The sequence below is a fragment of the Bos javanicus genome, chromosome 10 (assembly GCF_032452875.1).
Source record: "Bos javanicus breed banteng chromosome 10, ARS-OSU_banteng_1.0, whole genome shotgun sequence".
Lineage (NCBI taxonomy): Eukaryota > Metazoa > Chordata > Mammalia > Artiodactyla > Bovidae > Bos > Bos javanicus.
In genome coordinates this window covers 79216068-79236395 of record NC_083877.1, presented here as the reverse complement: position 1 = coordinate 79236395, position 20328 = coordinate 79216068, and the positions used below count along the sequence as shown (strand labels likewise).

General features: G+C 37.9%; 1 protein-coding gene across 8 annotated transcripts in view; it reads right to left on the bottom strand.

Annotated features, from left to right (window-relative positions):
* The window catches only part of RAD51B (RAD51 paralog B), a 734863-nt gene that overhangs the window by 708532 nt on the left and 6003 nt on the right, over positions 1 to 20328 (bottom strand). For 6 of the 8 annotated variants that reach the window (XM_061429216.1, XM_061429215.1, XM_061429213.1 and 3 more), the window contains exons 3-4: positions 19270 to 19383; positions 15267 to 15383 (exon numbers count right to left, since the gene is read on the bottom strand). In XM_061429216.1, the coding sequence (XP_061285200.1) occupies positions 15267 to 15383; positions 19270 to 19383 (231 nt within the window). The remainder of the gene's footprint in view (positions 1 to 15266; positions 15384 to 19269; positions 19384 to 20328) is intronic. The other 2 variants (XM_061429219.1, XM_061429220.1) reach the window with 1 other exon arrangement.

Genomic DNA, 20328 nt, shown 5'->3' with positions numbered 1-20328 from the left:
AGTTCATGTATCTCATTACTGAAACAGAATCTAGCTAAGAAGATAATCTGGGCCCTATTAGAAACTTCTGTACTTTAACTGTCTAGCATCTTTCCTCAATGAATAATTTGCTTTAATCCTTAATGCTTCACATCATTGGCAATGATTTCCAGCTGAAAGTATTTATTCCTAAAAGAATCCATGTAAGTTATTCCATGTTGCTTCCCCTGTCTTATGTCATCCATTTTAACAGAAGAACAGTTCAGTTCAGTTCAGTCGCTCAGTCGTGTCCGACTCTCTGCAACCCCATGAACTGCAGCATGCCAGCCCTCCCTGTCCATCACCAGCTCCCAGAGTCCACCCAAAACCATGTCCATTGAAAGGTATCCCTAATGTTATTAAAAATGTATTGCATTTGGTCTTTTGTTATTAAGAAAACCCAAAAGAGGCTTTTAAATATCTAACATTAATTTTACTGAAATTTGTCTAGATACTGAATATGTGTCACATGACCTTAAACATGACTGAAAAACTTGTGAATGTTTGTCTTTCTGTGATGTATGTTTCTTAACAATGGCTTCCTACTATCACTATTTCAAGGAACAAAATACCAGAGAAAGTTTCATTATTAACAATAATGGAGATAATTCCATATCAAATTGTTTTCTAATTCCAAATTTTGGGGATGTCTTTACAAATGAGATTACACTGTCACTGATTTTTACTTCATTAATCGTAGGAGAGTTCTCACCTCTGACTTTTACATACATGTGGTTCATTTCTACTCACATTATTAGTATTGCCTTCAATATATAGTTTTTTTGCAGGAATCTTTTTATGCCATTTGTCTGTTTTGTGAGATTTGATTTAGCTAAATCCATAAATTGACCTAACTAGACCCATGTAGGACTATAAGTAGTGAAGTGAAGTCATTCAGTCGTGTCCGACTCTGCGACCCCATGGACTGTAGTCCACCAGGCTCCTCCATCCATGGAATTTTCTAGGCAAGAGTATTGGAATGGGTTGCCATTTCCTTCTCCAGGGGATCTTCCCAACCCAGGGATCGAACCCAGGTCTCCCTCATTGCGGGCAGACGCTTTACTGTCTGAGCCACCAGGGAATCCCAACATGTAGGACTATAATCTACCCCAACATGTTGAAAATAAAGATATAAACAAGGTGTCTCTGTCAACCTTCTGTACCTTTTCCTCATGGATTATTACCTGACACGTGACAGTGTAAGATAGGGATCAAGTGAGGATGCCGTATGTTAAATGTCAATTAAGGTTTATTTTATGTTTTAGATGTAACACCAATAAAAATTCTAGTATTTTCTTCCCATAACCTAATGGGCCATGCTACATACTCTCCTTTGGAGACTGGCAGTTTTGAAGACCCCAAAACACTTTTCACTGACTTTTTTATCATCATCAAAAACAATATGGATCAAATTAACTGCCAGATATCAGAGCAAAGGAAATATTCATAAATAAACTTGAAAGTGGATCCTGAAGGTGAGAAATGATAGCTCTTCAGAGTGTTAACCAATGGAGGAATAAACGACTTCCTTCCAATATACACTATCTACCTATCCAGTTTCAGATATGTCCTAGAAATATACAAGGCTGTATATTGTCACCCTGCTTATTTAACTTATATGCAGAGTACATCATGAGAAACACTGGGCTGGAGGAAGCATAAGCTGGAATCAAGATTGCCAGGAGAAATATCAATAACCTCAGATATGCAGACGACACCACCCTAATGGCAGAAAGTGAAGAGAAACTCAAAAGCCTCTTGATGAAAGTGAAAGAGGAGAGTGAAAAAGTTGGCTTAAAGCTCAACATTCAGAAAACGAAGATCATGGCATCTGATCCCATCACTTCATGGGAAATAGATGGGGAAACAGTGTCAGACTTTATTTTTTTGGGCTCCAAAATCACTGCAGATGATGATTGAAGCCACGAAATTAAAAAACGCTTACTCCTTGCAAGAAAAGTTATGACCAACCTAGACAGCATATTAAAAAGCAAAGGTATCACTTTGTCAACAAAAGTCCGTCTAGTCAAGACTGTGGTTTTTCCAGTGGTCATGTATGGATGTGAGAGTTGGACTATAAAGAAAGCTGAGTGCCAAAGAAATGATGCTTTTGAACTGTGGTGTTGGAGAAGACTCTTGAGAGTCCCTTGGACTGCAAGGAGATCCAACCAGTCCATCCTAGAGGAGGTCAGTCCTGGGTGTTCATTGGAAGGACTGATGTTGAAGCTGAAACTCCAATACTTTGGCCACCTGATGGGAACAGCTGACTCATTTGAAAAGACCCTGATGCCGGGAAAGATTGAGGGCAGGAGGAGAAGGGGACAAAAGAGGATGAGATGGTTGGATGGCATCACTGACTCAATGGACATGGGTTTGGGTAGACTCTGGGAGTTGGTGACGGACAGGGAGGCCTGGTGTGCTGCGGTTCACGGGATCGCAAAGAGTCAGACACGACCAAACTACTGAACTAAACTGAAAGATTTAATTAGATCTTTAGATATGTTCTGAGATTTAATGAGCTTAAACCTATGAAATACTTTTAATATTTAGTGGAAAGGTGAAGCAAGCCCTCAACTTAAAAACATTTTTTAAGATGTTATATGTGAAAATATTTAGTAAAGTATAAAATACCATGAAAATGTAAGGTAATATCTTATCATTTCATCTTCAAAGAAAACATGTTTTTAAAAATTCTGAAGTTAAACAAGCGCAACTGGCATTTTACCTGCTTCATTATTTTTATGTACTGATTCAGTACAGTCTTGAGAAAAGTAGAACATCACGTGGATAACATAAGATTTTGGGGTTCATCTGGTTTTCTGTGTTTGCTTTACTTCGCTTTCAAATTTGAATATTAACATTTTCTTTAAGTAAACTATAATAAATAATTGCTAATTCTTTAGCAATTTCAGATCCTTTTCATATATTTTTCCTCTCTTTCTAGCCTCAAAAAATATGCTGTTTGCAATTTTTAAAGGTTGGCTAGAGTTAAATTTCATTATTTTTTCAAGTTTACTTAGTGGGTTAAAACATTTCAACATTAATAATTTTTAGCTTCAGATAGTTTAGCTCTGACTTCTAGCAGCCAAACCACAAAATTTCAAATTGTGTTCAGTTCCCAGGTTCAGCTCCAATGGTGGTCAGAAACAGCAGACATGCCAAACCAGAATAGTCTAAGTGATTGCTTCTTGGAAACTCCGAGTGAATACAGCATTTACACACAGAAGATACTGGTAAAATACGATTAGCTTCGTATAGTTAGAGCCTGAATTTCAACAATCCTGCCTGAGAAATGTAAAAGAACAGAAAGGAAACATCGAGTAGTAAAGATCACTAGAATATCAACAAAGAAGCAAATACTAGCAATTGCTTTAAAGGGGAAAGAATTATTACCAAGAAAGTCTAATTGTGCATGCGTGTGTGCTCAGTTGTGTCTGACTCTTTGCGACGCCATGGACTGGAGCCCACCAGCCTCCTCTGTCCATGGGATTCTTCAGGCTAGTATACCGGGGTGGGTTGCCATTTTCCTCCTCCAGGGGATCTTCCGTCCCAGAAATCGAACCTAAGACTCCTGTGTCTGCTGCATTGGCAGGCAGATTCTTACCACTGAGCCACCCAAGAAGCCCAGTTTAACTGTACTGAAGTGAAAATGAAGCCTAGTCACTTTAGTCTCAAAAGAGAACAAGCAGTAGAGATGAATGTGAAACCCAGACCTAGTAGGACCCAAAATCTTGAATGTGGGGGAGAGTTCCTCCACATTCAAGATGAGGTCAAGAGGATGGGTCAATCCACCAAGCCAATATTTTGCAGAGAAAATTTAAGGACTGCCTGGTTCTGATCTGAGAAATGAGCATGTGGAAACGTTACATCATCTTTTTAATGGCCTCCTTCCCCAGCATCCAACTACCTGTCTCCGTATGCTCTACAATTAGGCAGAAATACAATTAGGTTTTCAAACCTAAAGAATTCTTTTTTAAAATCACTCTTTGAATCCCAAAGTAAACAAAAAGCAAACAATCTCAGAACAGTCAGGCAGCTGTTTGCCTTGTGAAAGAAACTTTCATCTTTAAAGTTATTTTATATCAACAAGTGGAAGCTTTTATACTTTAAATTCTCTCCACAACTCTCTCTTACTCCATACTGACAATTGCTGTTTTTAAAGTAAATGGAAAGGTAAGGGGAAAAAAGAAGGCAGGGTAACAGAGTAGAAAAAGAAAACAAGAGGACATGAAAATGACAAGTACCCCAAGATTCACATTAAAAAAAAAAAAGTGTCAAAACATTACCATGTGTAAAATAGATAGCCAATGGGAATTTGCTGTATGACTCAGGGAACTCAAATAGGAGCTCTGAATCAACCTTGAGGGGTGGGATGGGAGGGAGATGGGAGGAAGGTTCAAGAGGGAGGGGACATATGTATACCTATGGCTGATTCATGTTGATGTTGACAGAAAACAACAAAATTCTGTAAAGCAATTATCCTTCATAAATTTTAAAAATAAAACTTAAAAAAAAATTTAACAATCATATAATATGTGCCATATAAAAGACTTTATGAAACCTTTATGGAGAAAGATACTTATTTCTAAATCAGGAAATGAGTGATGAATTAGGAACAATGATTCAATCAACCACATATGCTAAACTCCTGTCTTAGAACAGAGGCCTGGTTATCTTGCCTTTCAAAACACAGGGCAGGATAAACAAATCTTGTCAGCAGATGATGTTCCAGGAATGCAGATTAGAAATCTCTCCCTAGTTTTCCTACTGCTGCTGCTGCACATGGAACAGACCAGAACCTGACTGCAGCTTGAAAAAGAGATGAGACCCACCCTGACCAACCTACAGACCCCTGAGCAAGAAAAATGACTGTCTGCTGCTGTTGTAAGCAGAGTAAGCAGCCAAAATTGACTGATAAAGTATGTATGTCTTATATTTCATTGTTTATGCATTTCTATACATGCCAAGACCTTTGTGGACACTTGAATTTACAAGCCTTGACTTATTGTCTCCTGTAATCTTAGACAGCCCACCCAGTCAACGAGAAACAAGCAGAACTGTTCTAAGGAAAGATAAGGAAGCCAAAAGAGGAGTCTGGCATTCTGCCTCTACCTTTTAGGGACAGAAGAGTGGTCACCTCCAAAGCAAAACTGCCCCCTTCGAGGAGGACACCTGGTCTTCTTAAATCATGAACAAAGCATAGAAACGACTCAGGAAACACAAATAATGTAGACATGTGCCACATTGTTTCTCATTATTTAGAGCAAGGATCTGGGTATAATCATTTTTCTTAAATGTTATAAAGATTTGGCGGTGCTTCACAGGTTTACCCGTCCAGAGGTACTCTCCAACCAACATATGCAGATGCCATACCTCTTTTCATCGACATGAGTTTGGACCAGTTTTCTATTCCTATAATCTCTGGATTACAATATGAAAATACCTTTTTTTAATGATCCCTTTAAATACAACCTTTAATTTTGCCTAATTATATCAGCATCTTTATCATGCATTCTCAGCAAGGGTGACAGTGACCTCAAGGGCAAAACTTGGTTTTGATCATGGAAGAAAGATGTTACTCTCTTTTCCTTATAAAGCACAGATCTACATACAGTACATAAACAGATATATAGTATATCTACATGAAACAGGAGGGAAGGGGGCAGGGCACAACCTTTTAAAGAATGACAGAACATGACAAAGACTGGTTAGAACTAACTAGGTCCAAGAAGGTAGATGAGCCAACTTCCAGCAGACCTTGAGTCTCATTATGTGCTCATGGTAATATCAGTTAAGTTGCTCAGTCGTGTCCCACTCTTTGCAACCACAGACTGCAGCACAGCAGACTTCCCTGTCTATCACCAACTCTTGGAGCTTGCTCAAGCTCATGTCCACAGAGTCGGCAATGCCATCCAACCATCTCATCCTCTGTCATCCCCTTCTCCTCCTGGTAAAAGAACATGCTAAACGACACACCCACCAGCACCATAACAGTTCTGAGGCCAACCACAGAAGGTCAAAAAGTGGGTGGTGGCCCAATACCTGGAAACCCCCACCCCTTCCACAAAATAATTGGAATAATCCCTGACTCATTAGCCTATGAAATTATTCAGCCCATAAAAACTACCCACATCATGTTTTGAGGCTCTCTTGCTCTCTCTTTCTGAGATGGTCCACACACTGTCTGTGGAGTGTGTTTCTCTCTAAATAAAGCCACTTCTTAACCTATCGTTTTGTCTCTAAATTCTTTCATGACAAAGCAAGAACCTTAAATTCACCAGCAACAATTAAAATCTCGAGTGGGGGTGGAAATGTTATTGGGGGGGAAAATGACTAAAAAGCTCCTTAAGGGGTGGTAATGAACAAAGATTGAGAAACACTGATCTGATCTATATTACCTCATATGAGAAGGCTACCATTACACGGTCTGATCTCCACATAACATAAATATTTAAAGTTTAAACTTCAAACATATCTTCCCTACCAATACTGTCATAATAGATGTAGAATTATCTGCTTATATATTCCATAAGTAAGGGATTTGATGTTCTCTGGGAATGAGACAAAGCCCTGTAGCTCACTTCCATTAGTGATTCAGCACAGTTGGTTTCCCTTTGATTTCTCCTCTGCTGCTTCTGCCTTTGGCATGAGTAGCACTTCTCTAATTCCACTTTTAATCTTGGTACTGTAGCTGAACATACACAGATTCAGGGCAGTTCACATAAATCAAAACTGATGATAAATAAATTAGGTTGTTTTGAAGTCAGAGTCAGGAAAGAGCAGCTATAAAAGTGACAGCAGAATGTTTCCAGATTTATTCTTCCTCCCTCAAGTCATCCTTAGGCCTGGTCGAAGTTTATTCAACTAGATGCCTTACATCTTATCTTCACCAGATCTAACTTCTACCTGATATCTGGGATGCTAGGTTTGAACTTTTCACCAGAAACAAAGATCCAGCAACACAACTAGTTAGACATCTCCTCTGAGATCTACATGAGCTCTCTATTGCTATATAACAATTAACCACAAACTAGCAGCTTTAAAACAATCCTGTTTATTATCTCACAGTTCTATAGGTCAGGGAGCTGCTTTAAAGGCATCTTCATCTTCCCCACCTCCAGGCAAGTTTTCAGATGACGGCAGCCTCAGCCAACTTCTTGATTGTAATCTCCTAAGACACCAGAACTGAAAACAGCCAGCTAAGCTTCTCCTGAATTCCTGACTCAGAAACTGTGTGAGATAATAAACATTTATTGATGTGTTTAGCCACTAAGTTTTGGAATGGTTCGTTAAACAGCAGTTTAACACAGTTCTATACATCTGTAGATATAGAATCAGAGGAACGACTTTAAAACTTATGAGAAAAAAAACTCCTAAAATAATCGCTGATGTTTATTAATAAAGAAATCAATTAGGTAGAAAAATCATATTTCTTAAATGTACTATTTTGATAATTTGAAGAAACCAAATGGCATACAAATGAAAATAAATACCGTACTACGGAAGAGCAGTAACATTAAAAGTTACTGAAGTTTGGCTTATTCCAAGACCAAAGAGTCTGAGAGTGAAGGAGAGGCAGCAGGAACCAAAACATTAGAGTAAATAAGTGCTTAAAAATAAATAAATGAAAACAAATTCATTCATTCAGTTAATATTTACTATGTACCTTCTACATATGCTAATTGGAGAGGGAAATGGCAACTCACTCCAGTATTCTTGCCTGGGAAATCTCATAGACAGAGGAGCCTGGCAGGCTACAATCGATGGGGTTGCAAGATTCGGACATTACTGAACAACTAAACCACCACCACCACATGTGTTAATATTGTAGATGTAAAAATAAGAAGAAAAAGACAATTCCTGCCCACTTGGAATTTATTCTCCAATGAGGAAGACATACAGTAACTAATCACACAAACAATAAAACTGTAACAGTGAGAAGTACTTACATAGAAGAACCATAGAACATGTCAGTTCTCAAGGAATATACAACAATTCTGTTGATTTAAACATAATCAAATAGGCTCAAAATATTCAAAATAACAGAACTACAAGTAAATTCGCTAACGATATAATGGACTATTTTAACAACCTTCTCTGGATTAGTATTAGGTCGGGTTGAAGAAAAAAATCAGCAAAGATAAAGAAGAGTTGCACAACCCAAATTCCAAGTTTAACTTAATTGTCATAAGCAGAACACTAAATCATTAGAGAATAATCATTCTTCTCATGCACACTTAGGACACTTACACAAGTTAATCACATTAATCCTTAAAACAAGAAAAATTCCAAGAATCAGTATCACACAAAATTCTTTGACTAAAATGCAAATAAGCTAGCAATCTAATTAAAATGTGAAAGAAAATTTAATTAAATAATTTAGATTTTCAAAAATTCCAAAAAGAATCATGAGTGAAAGAAGTAATTATAATGAAAATTTTTAAACACTATGAGAACTAAATAAAAATGAAAATACTTCATCACACACACACAAAAAGAATGCAACAGCTCAGAGTAAAAAGAAGAAAAACTGAAAATTATGAATTAAATGTGTAATTTAATAAGTTGGAGGGAGGGGGAGAAGAATCCCAGAAAAATACAATTAGATAGAGGGAGATAAGAAAAAAACAGAAATCACTTAAGTAGAAGACAGAGAAAAGATAGAAAACCAACAAAGAACCAAAAGTAAAAGCACAGTTCTTTGAAAAGACTATAAAATACTCAAACATCTGACCAGGTCTTTTTAAAAGGAAGGGAAAGAGAAGACAAAGAAGTAACAGTAGAAATGAAAACAGGGCGAGGGGGTAGAAACACATTCAAACAAGATTTAAAGATGAGAATACAATGAAAAACTTTATGACAATAAATTTTAAAACTTAAAATGGGCAAATCTCTAAAAATATCATTCAGTAAAACTACTTAAAAAGAAATAAAAAACCTGAATAGTCCTTTAATCATTAAAGGAATTTATTTCATTGTTTTAATTTTCCCACAGGGAAAATACTAAGATCAGACACTTTTCCAGGAAACTTATATCAAATTTTCAAGAAACAATGTACAAACTATTATAGTACATAAAAAAGAGAAGATATTCCACAAATCATTCTAACAAATAGCTCAAAATAGATCACAGAAAAAAAAAAACTCAAAACAGACCACAGACTGTATGCAAAACCTAAATATAAAACTCTAGAAAAAGATATAGCAAAAATCTTTGTGTGCCTGGCCAGACAAAAAAAATTTACAGAGTTGACACCAAGTATAAAGGAAAAAACCAACAGACTAGACTACAAAATTTAAAACTTCACAAGCTGCCATTAAGAAAAGAAGGAGAGAAGCCATAGATTGGACTGCAAATTATGTATCTGATAAAAGACTTGTATCTAGAGTATACAAAGAACTCACAACTGAGTAACAAGAAAACAACCAATTTAAAAACAGGCAAAAGATTGGAACAGATATTTCATTTCTAAAAAACATACAAATGGTTATAAGTGCATGAACAGGAGTTCAATGTCATCAGTCACTGGGAAAAGACAAATTAAAACCACAATGAATACTACTAACATTCACTAGAATAGTTAAAATGATAAACAATACTAAGTGTTGGTGAGGATATGGAGAAATAAACTATCATGCACTGCAGGTGAGAATGTAAAATGGCACAGCCACTCCAGAAAGCAAATTTGGCAGTTGCTTAAAAAACTAAACATACACCTAGCATATGATCTAGCCATTCCACTCCAAGGAATCTAACCAAGAGAAATAAAATCCGACATCCACACAAAGACACGTCATATTCCCGATAGAAAAAACTATAAACAATCCAAGTGAACATCAACTAACAGTTGGATAAACAAAATGTGTTATAACCATACCATGGAATAACATTAATGTTGCTGTTCAGTCGCCCAGTTGTGTCCGACTCTTTGCAACCCCATGGACTATAGCACACCAGGCCTCTCTGTCTCTCACCATCTCCCAAAGTTTGCCCAAGTTCATGTTCATTGTATCCATGATGCCACCTAGCCATCTCATCCTCTGAAACCCTCTTCTCCGGCCCTCCATCTTTCCCAGCATCAGGGACTTTCCCAGTGAGTCAGCTGTTCATATCACATGACCAAAATACTAGAGTTTCAGCTTCAGAATCAGTTCTTCCAACGAGTATTCAGGGTTGATTTCCCTTAAGATTGACTGGTTTGATTTCCTTGCTGTCCAAGGGACTCTCAGGAGTCTTCTCCAGCACCACAGTTCAAAGGCAACAATTTTTCAGTGCTCTGCCTTCTTTACAGTCCAGCTCTCATAACCATACATGACCATTGGGAAGACCACAGCCTTGACTATATGGACCTTTGTCAGCAGAGTAATGTCTCTCTTCTCAATACACTGTCTAGGTTTGTCATAGCTTTCCTGCCAAGAAGCAAACGTCTTCTTATTTCATGGCTACAGTCACCAGAGTGATTTTAGAGCCCAAGATCAGCAAATTTGTCACTGTTTCTACCTTTCCCCCCTCTATTTGCCATGAAATAATGAGGTCAGATGCCATGATCTTAGTTTTTTTTAGTATTTAGTTTTAAGCTGACTTTTTCACTCTCCTACTTCACCCTCATCAAGAGGCTCTTTAGTTTCTCTTTGCTTTCTGCCATTAGGGTGGTATCATCTGCATATCTGAGGTTGTTGATATTTCTCCCGCTTCTCTTGGTTCCAGCTTGTAACTCATCCAGCCTGGCATTTCTCATGATGTGCTCACCGTATAGATTAAACAAACAGGGTGACAGCAGACAGCCCTGTCATACTCCTTTCTCAATCTTGAACCAATCAGTTGTTCCATACAGGGTTCTAACTGTTGCTTCTTGACCTGCATACAGGTTTCTCAGGAAACCGGTAAGATGGTCTGGTAATCCCATCTCTTTAAGAGCTTTCAACAATTTATTATGATCCACACAGACAAAGGCTTTGGTGTAGTCAATGAAACAGAGGTAGATGTTTTTCTGGAATTTCCTAGCTTTCTCTATAATCCAGTGAATGTTAGCAATTTGATCTCTGGTTCCTCTTACTTTCTAAACCCAGCTTGGACATCTGGAAGTTCTTGATTCGCATAATGCTGAAGCCCAGCATGCAAGATTTTAAGCATGACCTTACTAGCATGGGAGATGAGTACAACTGTCCGACGGTTAGCACATTCTTTAGCACTACCCTTCTTGAGAACTGGGATGAAGATTGACCTTTTCCAGTCCTGTGGCTGGAGTGATATTAATATTACTCAACAATTAAAAGGAACAACCTTCTGATACATGTTGCTACTGCTGCTAAGTCACTTCAGTCGTGTCCGACTCTGTGCGACCCCATAGACAGCAGCCCACCAGGCTTCCCCGTCCCTGGGATTCTCCAGGCAAGAACACTGGAGTGGGTTGCCATTTCCTTCTCCAATGCATTAAAGTGAAAAGTGAAAGTGAAGTCGCTCAGTTGTGTCCAACTCTAGCGACCCCATGGACTGCAGCCCACCAGGCTCCTCCGTCCATGGGATTTTCCAGGCAAAAGTACTGGAGTGGGGTGCCACTGCCTTCTCCGTAGCCTGCCAATGCCAAGAGGCACCCAATGTCTCCTTCGGGAACCAACCAGAAATGGGCAAAGCGTGTTACAACATGAATGAACCTTAAAAACATCATGCTATGTGAAAAAAAACAAACACAAAAGACTATATATTATACAATTCCATTTAAATGAAATGTTTAGAAAAGGCAAATTTATAGAGACACCAAGTAGATCAGTGGATGCCTAGGGCTGAGAATGGGAGTGGGGATTAACTATAAATGGGCACGAGGGAATGTTTTAGGATAATGAAAATGTTCTAAAAGTGGATTGTGGTGATGACTTACTATAAATCCCCTAATACAATGGAATTATACAGTTACAAACATTGACTTTCATAGTATTTAAGTTGTACATTAATAAAATTACTTTTTAAATAGCCAAATGATTTATTAAAAAAAAAAAAAAGAAATTGAAGCTCATTAGTAATCAGGAAAATGAAAACAAAGACAGGCAGAAATTAAGAAGTCAGATAATACCAAGGCAAGATATGGAGCAAGAAGTATTCATGCACATCACTGGTGGGAAATTAAACAGGCACAACCACTCTGGAAAATAATTTGTCCTGATTCTACAGAGTTATCTATGTACATACTCTATAACTAGCCATTACTCCAAGGCAAATACCCTCAACAGGGACCAGACAGTAAATATATTAGGTGTTTCAGACCGTGAGATCTCCGTCACAAGTACCTCGACTCTGTCTTGCATCTCAAACAAAGCCACAGACAAAATGTAAACAAATGAACATAGCTGTGTCACAATAAAACTTTATTTACAAAAAATAGGCAGCTAGCCAGATTTGACCACTAGGAAGTAGTTTGCCAATCCCTGCTATAGAGAAATATTTGTACGTGTGACCCAGGAGACATGTACAACACTTTTCATAGGACTTATTTATACTAGCAGGAAACTGGAAACAAGCCAAATGTTCATTCACAGAAAAAAGGATCAAAAAAAAAAAAAAAGGCCAGGAGTATGATATAGCAATGAAAGTGAATTATATTCCGGCTACTTGCAACAACATGGATAAATCTTACAAAATAATATTAAGTGGAAAAAGCAATTCATAGAAGAGATAGGCTATGATTTAATCATCAATATATGATGTAACAGAGCTCAAAAAGCAAAACTAAATAAAATGCTAAATTTCCTATGTACATGGGTAATTAAAAAAAAAAACTACAGGTATAAGTAAACACTGGGGAAAAAAGCATAGGAATGGTAGAATCACTGGGCTGTACACATGACACTAATATTGATATATCGTTAAGTCAATTCTCAATGATATTCAACTATATCGTAACTAATTCAACTATATTGTAAATAATTGAAGTATTCAACTATACTTCAATTTTAAAAAACTACAAGAATGGCAGAAATTCAGGATGGAAGTTACCTCCCAACAGAAAGCCAAAGATAGGATCAGGGAGGAGCCCACAGTTAATTTCAATGATTTTGGTATTCTGGGGTTTATATTGGGGTCACAGGCTCATAAATGTTTATAATTTATACATGCAGGCAGTATTTAATCTTGTATACAGAAGATATATGTTAAATTTTATTTTTAATAAAAGGTAAACAATCTCTGTAATCAGCTGAAAAGTCCCAAAAAAGACTGCAGAGGCTACCTGTGGATGGAACAGAAAGTAAAGAACTTGCCACTAATAAGCTATCAGGGTATTTATATTCCATGCCATCCTATCAGATCACGAAAACACAACTCAGGGCTTGTAACTACCTCTTGAATTCGAAAAGAATTGATAAAAGCTACATGAAAAAGTTGAGAAAGGTCCGTCTAGTCAAAGCTATGGTTTTTCCAGTAGTCACGTACAGATGTGAGAGGTGGACTATAAAGAAAGCTGAGCACCGAAGAATAGATGCTTTTGAACTGTGGTGCTGGAGAAGACTCTTGAAAGTCCCTTGGACTGCAAGGAGATCAAACCAGTCAATCCTAAAAGAAATCAGTCTTGAGTATTCATTGGAAGGACTGATGTTGAAGCTGAAACTCCAATACTTTGGCCACCTGATGGTGAAGAATTGACTCACTGGAAAAGACCCTGATGCTGGGAAAGGTTGAAGGCAGGAAGAGAAGGGGATGACAGAGGATGAGATGGTTGGATGGCATCACTGACTCAATGGACATGAGTCTGAGTGAGCTCTGGGAGTTGGTGATGGACAAGGAAGCTTGGCGTGCTGCAGTCCATGGGGTCACAAAGAGTCAGACACGACTGAGTGACTGAAACTGACTGATGTGAAAAAGTATTGAAAACTACACCAAAACTTAAAAACATAAAAAAGTATTTGTTGGTTAATCATCTTGAAGTTCAATTTTTTGTTATCTAAATAAGTAAGTTTATAACTATGGCTCACAATTGTTATAAAACTTTTTTTTCATAGACCTGTTTCAAGAAAGATCTAACTAGAGTGCAAAGATTATGGAAGATAGGATTCTGGCACCATCTGGTGGCAGTGCACTGCAACAGCAGATTCTAATTTCTTTTTAAGATCAACTCTTTTACTGGTTCATTTACTAGGCAAAGAACACATATTTTTAAATCTTTCTTGGAAGTCAGGAAATAAAACAAGGCTTACTATCTAAAACAGGTTCTCTATCTTCCAAGAAAAATATCTACAGTTAAATTTATGCCTATCACAATGCTTTGAGCATCTACTCTTATTAAAAGTTTGATTCACGCATCTATGCCCCTAGAACTCTCAGGCAAGGAGGCCCTCAGGACTGCACTGGTAAACACAGCCTATGGAGTCACCACATCAGGACCAGTAAGCACATCAATGCAGTTTTCAAGGAAAAAACCTGTTGTTGTTTTAAAATATCCTCAAATTCTTGACACTACATTCAAAACGTAGAGCTTAATGTGCCTTTCCTTGAACATGGACTGGACTTAATGACCTGCTTCTAAAGAGAAGAAAGTGGCAGAAATGATGGTGTGTAACATACAAAGCTAAATCATCAAAGGAATGGCCATTTCCATCTTGCCTGGGGGAGTCAGACATCGTGCCACGAGGAGACTGAGGCAGCCTGCGGGGAGCTCTCCAGGGGAGAATCATGACCTCCTGCCAACAACCAGCACCAACCTGCCCCTTCGCACCCCTCGCCAGTATCTGCAAGCTAAGCCAGTCCCAAAGAAACAGAAATCACTGTTTACTGTCGTGGAAGCCACTTAGTTTGTGGGTAGTTTGTTATGTAACAATAAATAACTAACACAACAACTGATTACTTCCTAGAACCAAATTTTATCTTTAACAGGGAGTAAAAATAGCTCATTTCAGCATAATACTAAAATTTACCTGCACATTAATAAAATTTCAAATTTTCCTTCCTAATACACTAAATAGGGATCCTGTTCTAATTCCCCCCGAATTGTTTCCTATTATTTCATAATATTCAATTTCTAATTCAGAGGAACAACCACCCAAGTAGATTTCAGTCAGTCAGCAAAGATTTTTAGAACATCTTCCTTTTGGTATACTACACTAGTACCACCAGGGACTGAGTGGAGAACCCTGCCCTTGAGGTACTTACAATTTAGATTAGTATTCATGAAATAATTTATATATCTTAATTATATTTTTTCCCCTGGTTCTGAAGGTTCTAGGTCAATGTTAGAAGGTTTGGAAAGTGTCTTCTTTACCTCTGTGAGGGATCCACAAGCTACACCACCATGCAGGGCTTCATCCAAAGCAGACAGGGTTGTAGACAAAAATGCTGATGAGTGAGCAGCACACCTCTGTGTCTTTATCTCATAAGCCTGATCAAAGAAAAAGTTAAGTTCTTTTCAACCTCCATATTTATTCAAAAACATAAGCCAACTCCAAATTCAAATTTTAGCAGCTAGAACCCAATTCATGTTTTTTTCCTTCTATTATTTATTCTACAACTATTTACTCTGTACCATGGACTGTGCTGGGCTTCCCTTGTGGCTCAGCTGGTAAAGAATCCACCTGCAATGTGGGAGACCTGGGTTCGATCCCTGGGTTGGGAAGATCCCCTGGAGAAGGGAAAGGCTACCCACGCCAGTATTCTGGCCTGGAGAATTCCACGGAGTGTATAGTCCATGGGGTCGCAGAGTCGGACATGACTGACCAACTTGCACTTCACATGGACTGTGCTAAATTTGAAGGCTGTGATATAAAAGACAGAGCCCCTACCCTCACAGGACTTATAGCCAACTAGAGACTATGAAACCAGGACTAGAAAGTAGGCAATTACAATACAGTTAAACACAAGCTACTGTGATAGGGCAAGTGGAGACTGGCAAGTGGATTTGTCCAGGTCAAATCACCTGATCTGGATTTTGTGATCAAGGGAAGATCTGGATGTCTGAGCTAAAACCTGAAAAGGCTATGAGATGGGCAAAGGAAATGTGCATGTTCCTGCCAAAGAGACAAGAATGTAGGAAGAGAGGTCAAGGAGCAAGAAATAAGAAGTGGAAACTAAGGGAAATTGCAAAAAAGAAAGAGGTGATTTAGAATGGCTGAAAGATGGAGCATGGTCGTGAGATGGCATGGCAAACAATGAGGCTGGAGAAATAAGCAGGGTCTGCATCAGATGAACCTTGCTGAAGTGTAGCATGTAGGCTGAGAGCAACAGGGAGTGACATGATCAAGCTACCATTTCAAACCAAGCTTGGTATGTGAAGAACAGCCTGAAAGCACGTGGTGTGGACTAAGATACGGCCCCTCAAAAGAAAGCCGTATCAAATCTTGGAACCTGTGATGTCACCTTAGTTGGAAAAAGGGTCTTTCCAGATGTGGTTGACGTGATTACATACCTACCGGCAATGTGTAAGAATCTCTAACAATAAAAATTCCTAGTATTAAGTTGCCCAAATAAACTGAGGTCAAGCCACAGAATTACAATTATTCATTCACTCATTCATTCAACAAATACAAATTAATTGCCTACTGCATGCTATATAATATGATAAGCTCTGGGAATAGAGTGGTAAACCAAATAGATATAGTTTCTACCCACTTACAGCTTACAATTTAATAAATCTGGTCTCAAATCCAAGCTCTTCTGCCTCTATGAGGACACAGGAGACCAACATATTAATACAGGGTTGGCCAAAAACTTTTATCAGCAACTCCACCAGTTTTCTTCTTCGGTGGCTGCTTCTCAGATCCATCGTTGTCTGATCTGATCTTTTAATGCTGACTGACTCGGGACTTGGCCTCGGGCACACTTACTCTCTTACTGTGCATACTTTCTCAGCAATCTCCCATCCATTTTCATGGTTTTGACTACCATATTCATTCCGATGACTCCCTAGTGCACACTATCCTTCAAGCTTAGGTCCACATATTTAACTGCCTACTTCACATATTCATTCAGTGTTTCACAAGTGCCTAAATTCAACAAGTACTAACAAAACCATGATCTGCCTCCCTCAAACCTGATCCTCTTCCAATATTCCTTATCTCAGGAAATGGTACCATCCCGTCTCTTAGAGCAAAATCAAGGAACCAAGGAATCTCTGACCTTTCCTGTACCTCACCACCTCCCACAGACAAATCATCACCAAATCCTATTCATGCTGCCTCCTACATATCGCTCACAGTAACTGACATTATACCATTGGCATTAACACATGGACACTAATAGTCCATGTCACAATCTGTCTGGAGTATGGTCACAGATACCTAACTAGTCCACAAATACTTGCTTGTTCCTTTTCAATCACTTGTCTATGTTTAAAGACTGAGTTTTTTAAAAACACATACTAGATTACTCCCTTTGATGACTTATCATTGGTCTCAGAATAAAGTCCAAAATCCTTAACAGGCCTGCAGGCCCCAGTGATCTGACCCTGCTTGCTTCTCCAGCTTCATCTCTTGCCCCTCTCTTCTTCGCTATGTTCACTCAGACCGGCCTGACCTTCTTACCATACAAGCAGCATTCTCCTGCTCTTCACAGGGTCTCTGCATTTCCCACTCCCACTGCTTGCAAGCCCTTCCCTGCTCCCCTCCCTTCCCAATCCCTTTGGCTGTCTCTCTCCTGTTCATCCATCAGTTTCAGTTGAAGTGTTGCTTCCATGAGGGAGCCTTTGCTGACCCCTACACTAAGTAATGTCCCTTTCAGTTCCTAAGCTCTTTGTATTTTCTCTGATAGGACTTATCATTACTACAATTAATTGATCATTTACACAATTGTTTGTTTAATGTCCAACTGTTTCCACTAGACTGTCAGCTATACAAGTGCAGAAAACTTTATCAATCATCTTCACTACAGTATCTCCAGTACCTGACACATCCATGGCTGGCACTCGATAAATATTGGTTGAAGGAATAAATGACTGAATAAATAAATTAACAAAACAAAAAATCTTTGTGAGGGAATGAACTAAGGCTAATCCAATATTTAAGGCAGGACTCTAAAGAATGACTGTTACAAAAGTAAATGTGCAAGAAAGGAGAAAGATGGCACCTTGCCCTGGCGACTGGGATGGCAGTGACACTGCAGCTGAAAGTGGTGAAGGACGTGGAGATTGAAGGTGAATTTCCTAGCCATCATCTCCTGCTTAATTATCCGACTAGGAATACGCAATACATATTGAATCACAGATGTCAAATTAAAAGGTTCTCTTGGTACTTTACAACTTTCAAAATAGTGACAGGTTAATTTGAACCTCCTAATGAAATCATCACATATGATTTTAACTCTTTAACTTCTCCCATAAAACAAAGTGAGCTGTTCAAAGCTACCTATCTTTGTTGAAACCAATGACAAAGCTAAGACTAGTGCCCATCTCTAATTCCAATTCTAAATCACCTTCTGATGATTCTGCCTTTAAAGTATTTTCCTTAGACCACAAGCAAAACCTGAACAAAAGAAAATGCTCAATCTGTTCATTGTTTTCAAAGTTTCAAATGACACTAATATTCCTTCCTTCCTCCTCCACAGAGTTGGATCCTCCTTTATTGCTCAGTGGTTACCAAATTTCAATATAACATAGTAAGTAGTTTACAACCCACACAAATAAATACATTTACAAAACACTGGACAGACTTTCAGGTAACTCTTATGCTGAGAAAATAAGACATTTTCTACCATGCACTAAACCTACATTTTGAAAAGCTAAAGGCAGGACACAGAAAGTATGAAATAATAGTACAACTTGATTTGGGCTTATTTCAAAAGACTTTAACTCCTCTCAGGAGTGAGGATAAGTTTTAAAGCATTATTCATTCAATCAAAAGTCAGTGTAAGTCCAATATGGATACTCTGAGATGTAGAGTAAATGATGATGGTAAAAGTTAGTATTATAGAGAAAGGGACATTCTAAAATTTCCTAAATATACTCTAAATGAGTATATTATAGTTTAACCATGAGGTTCACAAATCCTTCCCAAACAAGTAAAAGAGAAAGATGACCTTTTGAAATAAAACTGCCAGCTACAGAGAAAAAAAATTCCTGTTACCTCTCATTCCCGTAACTGTCTCCCATGAACTTATAAAGAACATAAATTTATTCTCATTAGAGGACTAACTCTTATGTTGTGAGGGTTGGTATTTTTGAGGTGTTCATCTCTATTTTTGCTTTTACCTTATCCCCTAAAAGATTTTAAAGAGAATACAGAAGCTTTTCAAAATAAAAACCATAACCAAACCATAACTCTAAAATACATATATACCGTTTGCATCTGTGGTGCACAGGCCCTGCTAACCAGACACAGAAGTTCATGGACACCTTGATAACTAAGGCCAGTCATCTTCATAAGCTCCAGTGGGGAAAGACACAGAAAGTCCTAAAAACATAAAGAGACTATTTTAAATATACATGTATAACAAAGATACTGGAATTAAAAGGAAGCTTTCAATTGACACTATCCATGTGTAAATAAAAGCATCATTTATTGTAGATCAGTTTGTATGTTTCTTATAGTATTTTCCTCCTACATATTCCTTAACCAGAAGATATGACATAATCTTATCTTCTAATTATCCAACTTAGTATATATCAGAGGACACACCAAGTAAAAATACACAGCAGCAGAAATCAGCCCAAGTGGATATGAGCACTGCCCCTGTGCCCAAAAGTTTGGACACAAACAGACACCCAGAAATGAAATCCGTTTCATCCTAAGCTATAAGATCATTCAGAGGAAGTATTTAATAATTGAGAGAGAATAAAACCAACTATGGACTGAAATGTTAAATATCATATTTTTAAGAGTGTTTCAAAGTATGAACACGAAGGTTATCCAATGTATAACAGAGAAAGCAAAGATAGCATTAACACACAAAACAATTGGAAAAAAAAAAAAAACTCCAGCATTCTCTAAAAGTCCATCTTATCAAGGATTAAATCCTAATGTAAAATGTTAAATCTAATTTAACCTCCTAAGAGGGATTTGCTTTACTCTTGTGTTTAAATATACAACATCACTCCACTGATAGAAAAATAATCCTAAAAATTTTTCTTGCTTTCATGAGAAATTCTCCATTTTGAATACTGTCTCCTCATTTGAGTCATATTTCTCATGTAACTACAGAATTTCTTTTACAACGACAAAACTTCTCTAGAATCCCAAATAAATGGTCAGGTGTATTTCGCCTTCTGCCATGAGCATTCTCCAGACCCAAGCCTAACTAAAATGCAAAACTCTTGAAATGAAATCACATTTGGAAATACAAGGTAAGTGGTTTGTTATTTTGAATTAGCAAGCGCCATCATTTATCTTTTTTTTTAA